At 28.8% G+C, this 12,417-nt stretch overlaps 2 protein-coding genes across 3 annotated transcripts; one reads left to right on the top strand and one right to left on the bottom strand.

Annotated features, from left to right (window-relative positions):
- The first annotated feature begins 2,077 nt into the window (after positions 1-2,077).
- On the top strand, positions 2,078-6,205 carry LOC137816625 (protein REVERSION-TO-ETHYLENE SENSITIVITY1). Its single transcript, XM_068619847.1, has 3 exons — positions 2,078-2,519; positions 4,249-4,580; positions 5,526-6,205. Exons 2-3 carry the CDS (start codon positions 4,296-4,298, stop codon positions 5,946-5,948), a joined length of 708 nt encoding a protein of 235 aa, XP_068475948.1. The 5' UTR covers positions 2,078-2,519; positions 4,249-4,295; the 3' UTR covers positions 5,949-6,205.
- Positions 6,206-8,244: 2,039 nt separating this feature from the next.
- On the bottom strand, positions 8,245-10,837 carry LOC137816624 (uncharacterized). Of its 2 annotated transcripts, none has more exons than XM_068619844.1 (6): positions 10,604-10,837; positions 10,408-10,478; positions 10,277-10,338; positions 9,205-9,678; positions 8,841-8,931; positions 8,245-8,482 (listed from the first exon to the last, which is right to left on the bottom strand). In XM_068619844.1, the coding sequence occupies exons 1-6, from the start codon at positions 10,743-10,745 to the stop codon at positions 8,396-8,398; spliced, it is 927 nt and encodes a 308-aa protein (XP_068475945.1). In that variant the 5' UTR covers positions 10,746-10,837; the 3' UTR covers positions 8,245-8,395. The 2 variants fall into 2 exon arrangements, with proteins under 2 accessions (XP_068475945.1, XP_068475947.1); XM_068619846.1 differs by having other exon boundaries at positions 10,277-10,335; positions 10,604-10,835.
- Positions 10,838-12,417: the final 1,580 nt, after the last annotated feature.

Below are 12,417 nucleotides of genomic sequence, written 5' to 3'. Positions count from 1 at the left end.
GGATTTTTGAAAGTATTGTGTTAAGGTGAAGGAGACCCATCACTTTACACTCACCAAATCACATTAATCTCATTTTTCTTTCAATTAAATAATTATGAAACACAATTAGTTCAAGATATAATAAAATATAAGTTCTTAAAGAATTGAAAGATTTAAGATTTGATTTAATAAACAATAAAATTAGGAAGAAAACTATTTTTATGAAATATCAAAGGAAGTTCAGAAAAATATAAGTTGGATGAAGGAGAAAAAAAAGTGATTGTATATTATCAGCTTAAACCATAAAACTAAAGATAGAATGTTGACATGAATTAAATAATAATACCAAGAATATCTCTAATTTTAGGCATTTATGTTCCATAAAAATAAACATATTATTTCTTTCATAATAAAAATCCATTTCGTTTTAATTCCTTAAGTTTTAACATTTCTAACATATTTCATTCGGATTCATATGTATTGTATTATATTATAATATTAATCAGATATTAAAAGACTATACATGTTTTATTATATTATATTGTTTAAGTGAATATTTTTTGGTATTTTAGTCATAAATTATGGTCATAACTTCGTTAGTTTTATAATAATTATTTAAAAAAATATTAACGATAATTTTTTTTAGAAAACTATATAATAGTGTAATTTTACATCAGTAAACTTTTTATAATTACTTTTAAATAAAAAACAAGAAAAAATAAATAAATTTTCACTAGTTAAAATTAATTTTTACATAATGAAAAATTTGATCTTAAAAAATTATCTAAAAACATTATACAAATTTAATTATATTAATTTATAAAAAAATCTATTTATTTACTTTCTTATTGTAGAAGTGCGTACTTAAAAACATGTTCATCCAAACCTAAATCATTCAAACAATATCAAGCACTGATAACTTAATAACAGTGAAGATTGGGGTAAAATAATTTATATTATACTTAATCCATATTTTGAAGGGAGTTCAATCCATTTTGAAAAAAAATGATCTGAACTTTTCTTAGATTGGAAGTAACCCAAAATACCTTAATTTTGAATTCATCAAAATGCATGTTACCAAAGAACCATAACAATCACAGGACAAATTCTATTTTTAATATGTTAGAATTAAATCTGCAGTCTCATAACTTAATTGCATTTCTAGTTTTGTATTTCTTATTCTTTGAATAATATTTTTAAGAATATCATATATGATTGATACAAGCTGTAAAACTAATTGCAACTTAAATAATAATACTAAATAAATAATATATATATATATATATAAAATACAAAATAAACTTTAGATTTAACTCAACCTCATAAAACCGGCTCATGAGGTGAGATTTGCACCCACTTATATATAATGAAATATCTTAATATCTAGTTATGAGATATCTGACAATATAAAAAAACACGTATATTTTTAACTAGAAAACTTCAAAGGAAAGAATAAAAATTCATGAATATTAGATAAATAGCTCATGAATAATAAAAAATAAATAAAAATTAAAAAACATAAAAAAAAACACATCCTTTGTCAAAACAAATTAATAAATACTCAAAAAAAATATTTTTTATTAGAAATTCTTAACCAATCAACCATACAACTATTGAAGAAAAAAGAATCATCTATTGTCCAAGGATAAGTCTCATGTAACTCTCAAGGAATCTAGAATTGCAATTCAAAAGAGTACTATGCAAATTTCATGATGATTTTACCTTCTCTCTTTATTTGTTGTATATTTCCAAATTATTTATGTGATAATAAATTTGCAAACTCTTTAATAAGTATTTATTTTAATTAATTCTATAAATTTTGATATGAAACATTAAAATTTAGCTACACTATAGAATAAAAAGAAAGAACTCTTTAAGAAGATTTAATAGTGGTTAACTTCAAAAATTAACAATCTTTAAAATCAAATCAACCAAATTATTAAAAAACACATTTTTATCAGAAAACAGAAATCTTATTACTAAAAGCTTCAGAATTTTCCAACTTGGGATTGAAAGAAAAAAATGGCAGAACTCTGTAGACATCATCACAGGGACCCACCATGAAAGATAAAAAATTGAAAAGTGAAGAAAGGTTCATGCACCTTTCCCATTTATCGTCTTTTGCTTCTGTTTCAAAACAACAGGAGAAACATTTTCCTAAATGAAACAAACAATAATTAAATTGAAATTAAAAATTTATATTTCTATAAAGAGAATAATAGCTTGTGGACTTTGTGAATCTGTGTTGTGATGTTTTTCCCAAGTGGTTTCATCTCCAACACAAATAGCATACCAGTGTAATAACTCCCAACAACTTCCCTGCTCAATTTCATCACACCCCTTTGTGATTTGTGATTTTCCTTTGAGCTGTGATTTTCTCTTAGGTAAGGTGAGGACCCTATGTTCTGTTCTCACCGGCTTTGGTTCTTCTGACATGTTATGCACATTGATGAAAGGTTTGAAGTGTTTTTCGATATCTCCAATGTGGGGATTCATGCCTATATAATGAGGACAGTGGAGAACTATCCCCACAGGGAAAAGTAAGTTCTGTTTTTTTTTTCTTTTCTGTTTCATTTTTTTTTCTGGGTTATTTTTTAGGGGCTAAAGTTAATTGCTTTCATGGTTGAGGGATTTTGTGGCAAAGTAATGTCTGATTGATTGCATGTATTTCTCTATGATCTTCTTCTCTGTTGGTGTTGTGATTGACTTTCTGCTTGAGTCTGTAGTTTGAGATTGGACACTGTTGGTTTTGTGTTTTCCATTTGGTGGGATTTCCAGCATTTAGTAGAATTAGCACAATGTTTTTTGACTGGTGAATGGTGATATATGTAGTCATTTCATTTCATTTAGACACTTTGGTTATGGTTATGGTAATTGTTCATAATCTGTGCTGTTTAGGAGAATGATGGGCGTAAGAAAAGCATTATTTTAAAAACTGTGGTACTTTTTTTGTGTGTTATCAATACTCATTGTATACTCTTGAGTTGCTAGATTGAATGTGCGAAGGGAAAGAGAAACCTATTCAAGTAAAGTTTGTTTATGTAATTGGATAAAAAATTATGTCAATTTTTAATATTATAGGATTAAGTTTAAACCAGATGTAGGAATGTGCATTGTGCAGGCATGAAAGTTTTCCTTTAAGATTGTAATATTAAGTTTTATGAAAAAACCAAATTTATGAATTTTGTCAAAATTTGTTTCACGAGGTATATGCTGATAACCTCAAAAGGCATGAAACAAGAGAATTGTTCAGCTTATTAATGTAACATAATTACAGAATTGATAATATGATAAAGTACACCTGTATTTTCTAAAGGTGTTATTTGTCTTTTCATTTGGTTGTTGGTTCATAATAAGAAGTTTGCGGTACACAGCTATTTATTTGGGATTTGATCGATGTGAACTATTTACAAGCATGTTTCTTTATCTCCAACTTTTGTTTCTAACAAATTTGATTTATCTAAAAGCAATTGACAATGTTATAGTGCCATATAGTGCTGCAATTATATATCATTGAAGACTGTAAATAAACAAATAAGTAGATAAATAGGTTGCTAGAATAGATGGAGATAGTTGAAGTGTTGAAACTAGATCAACCTGATCAACCACAGTGAGTTGTGCAATGAGGTGGAATGAAGCATGATAGTCAAAATCGAGATCTCACTCAAAATCGGAAAGATAAATATGAATCGTAAATCGAAAGATTGTAACATTAATAATCGTAAGATCCTATATACACACATAAAACTGCACTTTGGAATGCAGTGCATGTGCAGTGAAGTTAAATAGAATGTGCAGTGAACTTATTCAATGAAGAGTCACATAAGGAAGAACGAATGTGGTAGTCCAATGTAGTTGATGTGACAAAGTTACAAATGAGTAGCCAAAATTACTCTTTGTCCTTGTGAATACTTCTAATTATTCTGATTGTTTGGGGTTACCATGTGATGTATAAATTTTTACAGTTTCAAAGTTTTCTCACTTAGAATTTCTTGTTTCCAATATGACATTTGATAATAATCTTAAACATTTATTTTGTGCAAGGATAGATTTGGTTGGTTTTTGTGCAGTGTGCTTATCTTGTATCCGATATTACATGATTTTACGTTCTACAGGTCTTAAAATACATTTGTGATTCCCTCCAACATTTACCTTTGACATTTGAACAGTACACCCAATTCTAAATATCACAAGGTTTACCAATACAGGATTAAGGTTTTGAAACTAACAAAGGAATAATTGTTTCACTTGATTTTTTTCACCATGCAGAATTGGGATGTGCAGAGGAGTAGTTGGTTGTGCTATAGACTTTTACTATGGAGTTAAATACAAGTTATGACATTGAACTTTCACGAATTGGAGAAAGAACACAGCATGAGTTGTGGCCTCTTGATCAAATTGACCCAACCAATGCAAAATTTCCATGTTGTTTGGTTTGGAATCCATTTCCGGTGGTATCATGGTTGGCTCCCTTCTTTGGTCATGTTGGCATTTGTAGGGAAGATGGAGTTGTTATAGATTTTTCAGGATCACATGAAGTGCATGTCGATAATTTCGCGTTTGGTTCAGTGGCAAGATACTTACAACTGGACCGTGAACAGGTAGTTTCTCAAATACAATATCTAATTCTCTTGTTGCCCTCTTTCTGTACATATTATTTTCATTTATAAATGCATTCATGTTTTGCAATATAGTATTATGCCAAATTCAATTATCTATTTTTTGTCGGTTATAGGAGTTTGGGATACTAATGGTCTTTTATTGTCAACATAGTTATGTGTGAAACTGTTAAGTCAAACATTGATTTATTATGGATACTGTTTGACTGTGATATTGACACTTAAGTCATTGTCAGAAATGAGTTACATTTGTAGCTACAGGGTTCTTTAAGGTCAAAACTTACTTAATCACCTCTCATTTTGAATCTTAGAGGTTTTAAGTTGAGATGTGCATTATATGAACAGTTTACTTTGAATAAGAATTTCCTTAATTTTTTTATCCTTCCTTATATTAAATCAAATCTGTACTTTTGTCATTTTACCCCCTCTCTTAAAAGGCTTCACATAGATTAAGATGCTCATTCAAATAAACACATTAAGTTTGCAAATTGCAATTAGTTTTTTATACTCCTATTAAGTTATTGGTGCTTGATTTCTTGTTCTAAACCTTTATGGCGTTCATGATTGTTGGTAAATTCACCTACTAGATAATGGAGCATACATGCTAAACTTGAACAATTATCTGTTCTTTTTAACCTCAACAAGCTCAGATTATTGTGACTCCACCCTGATTTTGAAAAATCAAATTAGTTATTGTTGGAGATCCCAAATCAACTAGAAATAAGGACATTTTAAAGTATATAAATGGGTGCAAACCTCATTTTATGAGTCGTTTTGTAAAGTTGAACTAAGCTTAAAGTCCATTTAATATGACATCAAGAGTTATTTAAAGTCGATTTTATAAGGTTGAGTTAAACTTAAATTGTTTATATAGAACTATAAGAAACTCTTAGTTGACATTCTTTGTAACCTCAAATAATGTTGCAGTGTTGCTTCCCTCCTAACCTATCTGGACACAAATGCAAGCAACGTTATCGACATGTTGATTATGGCACTGCTATCACATGGGATGACGCATTACAGGCTAGTCTGCGGGATTATGAAACCAAAACTCACAACATTTTCACTTGCAACTGCCACTCATTTGTTGCTAACTGTCTGAATCGTCTGTGTTACGGTGGATCAATGGACTGGAACATTGTGAATGTAGCAGCTTTGATTATATTCAAGGGACAATGGGTTGGTTTCTGGGCAATTGTAAGATCTTTCATGCCTTTTGTTGTGGTTGCTTTCTTAGGAGTTGTCATGGTTGGATGGCCCTTCTTACTTGGGCTACTATCAGTGTCTCTACTCTTACTGTTGTGGTTTGTGGTGGGTACTTACCTTGTGGGAAACATATCACAGTGCTAGATTATTCATGTTTTGTTTCCCTCTTCATCAAGTAGCAGGTTAGATCTTATCTTGGAATAAGAAGTAGTTTTTGAAAGTGTACTTGGTGTTGATTAGAGTATGTATTATGCAATCATATTTGTCTAGTTGGTGAAACTGTTTTGCAACCTGAATCCTATGAGGAAGCTGTTTTAAGTTTCAGATTCTCATCACACATTTGTTTGTAGCAAGATGGAATGACTTTTATATAAAGATAAATGTTTATGACACTTCTTAAAGCATTTGTTTTGGTAAACTCTTTAGTATTGGTTAAGATTTTTTACAAATCATTGGATTTTATTGGTGATATCTTAGTTCTATAGATTTTAATGTCTAAGAGAATTTATTTGTAGGAAATGTTATGAAAAATTCACAAGAAGCATGAATTTGAAAGCAAAGAGAACATCCTCACACAAACCAAACTGGATAGGAAATACAACCGTCTCACATAACCAAATTAAGAAACATTTTCAATAGTTCCTTATATTTGGGCTAAATAATAGAGGGAACATGATTTTGAAGGTAACATGGCATTAATTAAAAGCATATGATGTTTCATTTAGAAATGCAAAAGTTCCTGATGAGGAAATTCTTATAAATGTACAACTTAAATCTTGTACTTGAATTACAAATAAAAATCTACAAGCAAACTGACTATTTAGAATGGTGTCTAAACCCAAATCTACAAATAAAAATTCTAAGTATTCTAAACACACCTAAACAAATATGAGCAACGTAAGTTGTTGGAGGACCAAAATCAAAACACACTAAAGTTACTAAAGTTACTCAATTCAAAAGTACAAATAAATCATTCATGTTATTTTTGTTTTCATCAAAACGCAAATTATGAGATCATTGGTTATTTTTGTTTTCGTCAAAACACAAACTCTTTGTATGGATCATCTTTTAACAAATTGTCTATAACTTAACAAATGCAATAAATGTGATGGGAATTAGATTTAGCTTTTATGTTCATCAAAACATATATATTACATATGATATTCTGGTCATCAGATTGTCCATGTGATTTATGGATCATCTAATTGGTTATTGAGATTCTCTAGAAACTAATCCATATGATTCATGGATCATCTAATTGGTTATTGAGATTCTCTAGAAACTAATCAAATCGTTTAGATAAATTTGGACGATCGTTAGATTGATAAATTATAAAATTAACACAAATTTATCAGGTATAATTATGTTTTTAGTTATTGAAATTTGAAATAAATCCTTTTTTTAGTTGCTCAAATTTAAGATATTCATTCTAATAATTCAAATTTAGTAAAATATGAATTTAATAAATTATGTCACCTTAATACTACTTCACTTTAACATAGTTAAAATCGTGTACCAGTTAAAATCGTCTTTAACATAGTTAAAATCGTGTACCAGTTAAAATCGTGTTACGTTAGTACGACTTATCTAGATTTGTAATTTTTTTTAAAAACAACTCCAATTTGATAAAAAACAAGGAAAAAATTGTCCCATGTAGGTAAAAAAAACACTTATCTACCACTTGAGCAATATTATTCTTAATGCCTAATCTTTTTATAAATAGAATGAGATATTTGTCGGGAAGAATGATTAAGTAAAGAGATGGTGAATGGAACATTAAAAGTTTTTCATAAATTTTTTTAACAATTAGATGTTGAAACTAAAAAATGTCAAGATAATCTTTTTTACAATTTCACTTTTTTAAAACCATGTTGATAAACAAAATAGATTCAATAGTAAAGAGAAGAAAAGAAAAACTAAAAACTTATACCAATTAAGAGTTACATTTAGTTGTTTAATCAACTTGATTAGACTTGCCATTATCATTACAAGAACATGAGAATGAAAGAAAATCGAGAGAATAAGACTTAATAAAGTAATTATCTTAAACCAAGTCAATCAGTGATAAATCGACCTGCATCTTGATTAACACAACGATTAAGGATCCTATATATACCAGTCCAGACCCATCCACAATAAGGTCTATCCCAACTCTATATATTGGTCAAAGTTGGGACAAGTAAGGTGACATTCAATAGCATTTATTTTTCTCAACTACATCAAAATTGACTTGAGTGTTAAAAGGACCTTTTACAAGTAACCCATTTCATCATACGCTGATCTACAGAACCCCAGAGACTACTCAGCTGTGCAGGAGGAGGAGACCTACTCGGCCCTTGTAAGAACACATTTCATTACAAAAGAAAAGATTACCAAAAATAACATTTTTATATTTACTAAAAAGAAACTTACGCAAGAAAAGAATGAGTGGATAGGTGAATCATCGTTCAATCATCAAGATCTTATTAGTTATTGCATGATGCAACAGAGTTTGGACTTTAGAGTCCAAAGTAAACATGTTAATCAGAACTTTTAAATACTGTTATGACAAGTGGGCAACAAAAATTTAGAAAGGAACACAAAAAAAGAAATCACGCTCCATACTTGGGAGCTTTCCAAAGCTTAAAGGCTATCTCATGCAAGAACCTATCTGCCGGTATTGTAAGATTTCCACCATGCTGTATGGCAAGGAAAGAGAAACAATGAAGCAAAGATTATTCAGTAACCAAGAATTACATTATAGCTTAAACGAATAACAAGCCTACGAAAATTCCATAATGGTTAGCACTCAAACCATGATACTTTACAAAAAGTGTAAACACTCACAGAATCAAAAGAATTTAAGGTATACTAGAAGGAACACTGAAGTAAACAAGAAAGTTTTAAAGATTGAAGTATTTTAAGTTGTGTAGACAGGATAGGACATATTTAAGAACAAGAAATAGAGAACGATCAACCAAGGCAAAAATATAAACATTAATTGGATTAAATAATTACTCGTGTAAATAAAACATGAAGTAAAATCTTTAAACGAACCTCCATAAAATCTTCAAAAGAAAATCTCTCTGCATTATCCTTGCGAGTCACAGCATACTGCCATTGAGCAGTTAACATGGGAGAATATGACCTGTATCATTTAATATGAGATAAATAATCAAGACAATCCAAAGAGAAAGCAAATATTACTAATCTTCAATTACTATAACTTAGGTAGTATTTAGTGGACACGTGCATATCATAACATGAGTTCTATATATGTTTAGCATATTTTGAAAATATAAGAACATGACAAGGGGTAAAAAATTGATCCATTTTGGTTCTACTTAAAAGTATAGAACCAAGGAAAAGAAAAAAAGATGGTCTATTTCATTCTGTCCGTGCTAAATGCTGCTTTAATTACCTTACATCCTTTCGAGGAATTCCTCCTTTCATACCGTAACTTTGTAGAGGATAAAGCACTGAAAGATGAGAGTTCTTCTCATCTACCCTTTTTGAAACAGGAAACTTAGAATCGTCACCCTCCAAGACATTGCCATAGCTCATGACAACGGACAAGTGCAGACGTGATCCAATGTCAGATCCGGGTTGTGCTTGACTCATTATCCTTCCAATCAAAGCATCCATATACCCCACATCAGCAGCAACCACTTCTTTATCACCAGCTCCAATGTGAAAGAAAACAATATCGTAATGGTCACTATCCAGCACCTTCCCTTCTTGAAGGCCAAGCAACTTGAGCAACTCAAGGGCCACAACCTCAGCAGAACGACCTCCCACTAACTCGTTCAATTGAAGAACACTAAATCCAAGTTTGGCACTAAAAGACTTCAAGCTTGAATTGTCTGTCAAAATAGCAGCTTTCATTCCCATAAACCTGTATTTAGAAAAGGAAACCATTTATTTGATCTATTTAAATCAATAATTTGATTCTTGCAGATGACACATTTAAGAATCAGTCCCTCTGTGAAAAAACTTAAGTTTTAGTACCTATAATATAACTCCTTAGTTAATACAAATTGGTCCTTGTTGTTCCTATGTTTCTTATGTCTTAGTCCCTTAAAACTAAACTTTTAGTCCTTAAACTTAACTTACATTTTTCTATACTTGAATGAGTGTCACCAATAGATCAAAACCCTGTTTGGATATCTTCTCAGAAAGTACTTGTAAGAGAAGAAAATAAAAAGGTAAAATAAGTTGAATTTCTCATATAAGCTAAAATCATATTATTCACTTCAACTTTTACAGAAACTATCTCATTTAACTTTTTCAAAAACTAATTTTAACTTACTCACAAACTAATGTTAACTATAGGAAAAAAACTTAATTCATTAACCTTATTACTTTCTTCTTTTAAAAATCCATAACCCACACAGTTATAGATGCTATTGAGAAGTTTATCCACACAAGCAAAACCATTAATTTAACCTTTACAAACAGCAAAACTGAAAATGGAAAACAAATAAAGAGAATACCTATCAGACAAAGTTTGTTTTGGTGGATCCTCTTGGCTATCACCATCACTGATTTCCCCCTTCTAACAAGGAATGAAAGAATATCACAGTGATGAAAAAAAAAAATCAAAAGTTGAGCAAATGGGTCTAACCATATTAGAATAAGTGTGACATGCATCCAGCAGCACTGCAAATTCTCTAACTGACCTCTCATCCCCGCTTTCTGAAAACTACATATCCAAGTGAATTTGAATGTGGCAGGGGCACAAATGGAAGAAAAAAGATATTGAAAAGTGTGTTTGGCATTATTACAAACACATAGAGGTTGTGGGTTGAGGAGAAGGGAACCTGAGGGTGGAGAATTGGGAAGACTCAAGAATCCACAGGAAGATAGAGAAGCTAGAGAGTGAAAGTGGGTGTGCGATGAATCGACGAAACGAGCAAAGCCATCACCGAATAAGACCAGGGATCGACTTGGTTTGTCTGCCATTGCTTCTTCTGCTTCTGAGTTTTTCACAATTTTGGAATCAGATGCAGAGAGAGAATACACAAATGAGTATTGTGCCAAAGCATCAAACTTTTGTTGCAACATATTCAGAATATTAAGACTTTTAATTTTACATAATAATAAAAATTATTTAATTATATAGTCAAATTACATTATATAAGTGTAGCCTTTATAAAATTTTATTATTGAAATAAAACTTGTGAAAGGATTTTAAAAATAATGAAATATCATAAGATCCCCTTAAAACAAAATACATTAACTTTCACTGTTGATAAGTGTTTATTTTTTTATTTTAAGTAATATTATTTAAAAAATTATTTTATGAATTTAAATAAGCATTTATTTTAAGGTATAATTTAACTAAAATTACCTCATACAATATTAATATAAATAAAATTAAGCATTTTAAAAAATAAATTCAAATAAATTATACTGCAAAAAAATAATTTAGTTTTATAACATTCAATAAAATACAAATGTGTAAAATCAAATGTTAGTCCGTTTTAATCTTTTCTTCATTATTCATTTACTTTGACCATTTGATTCAAAAGAATATTGAAATAAAAATTAATGATTTTTTTTATCCTAATGAAAAAATTTATAACAACTACAAAAGAAGCTTTTGTGTTTATAAAGACAGAAGTATTCGTTTTAGGTTTTAACACAATTTTTTTGATATCTAATGTGAACACAACTAATAAGATTATCTGTACATATTTGATAAGTTTATTCTTGATTTTTAAATTTTAATTAACAATAAATAATAAATTTGAAAAATATGTAGATAATGCGTTTATTTATAAATTTAATTTTTTGTAAAGTATAAGTTACAATCTATAAAATCATGAGATTATAGTAGAATAATTCATTTGTCAACTATTCATCACAGTTTTTTTTTTATATAAACTTTTTTAATAACAACAATTATTAGAAATATTTTTTGAAAATAAAAATTATAAGAAAAAGTGATTAATGACTCAATTACGTGATTGAAGAGTTATATTTTGATCATATACAATTCTAAAATAAGGTAAATTGAGAAAAGAAAATACTTACTCTAGGATATAATTGTAAAAAAAATCAAACAATTACCAAAATATATATATATATATTGATTATAAAAAAAATATAGAAACAATAAAAATAAAATGTAACAAAAGATGTGTGAAAAAAATAATTATTGAAATTGGTATTTTATTATATATTGGTTGTTTTACATGGGCAAGACATGCATAATGTCTAAATTATCCTTACAAGACAATAAAATTAGAATTAGTTTATGTAGATATTTTTAAATATTCTTTATGAAATTAAAAAAAATTAAAATTGTAAACTTAATTATATTTGAAATGGTATTAAATTTTATAATTAAAAAAATATTTAATTCGTTAAACTTAATTATAGAATACACAATCTTAGCAATGTCTTATATGATAATGGAGTTGTCCTCTTCGCTAGGCGAGACCCTCTAGGAGTATCGACGGCTTAAATTTTAAATTTGATAGCAAAAAATCTTAGTTGTTAATTAGATATCAATCCTTTAACAATAATATAAACTAATTTAAAAATTAAAAAAAAATAGTCTTTAAAATTATTTTTTATTTTATGATTTTTTATTATTTAGATAATAGATTGATGTTACACCAGATTTCAA

This window comes from Phaseolus vulgaris, chromosome 1, assembly GCF_000499845.2.
Source record: "Phaseolus vulgaris cultivar G19833 chromosome 1, P. vulgaris v2.0, whole genome shotgun sequence".
NCBI classification, from domain to species: domain Eukaryota; kingdom Viridiplantae; phylum Streptophyta; class Magnoliopsida; order Fabales; family Fabaceae; genus Phaseolus; species Phaseolus vulgaris.
The sequence above is the reverse complement of the archived record's forward strand: the minus strand, read 5'-3'. Positions and strand labels throughout refer to the sequence as shown.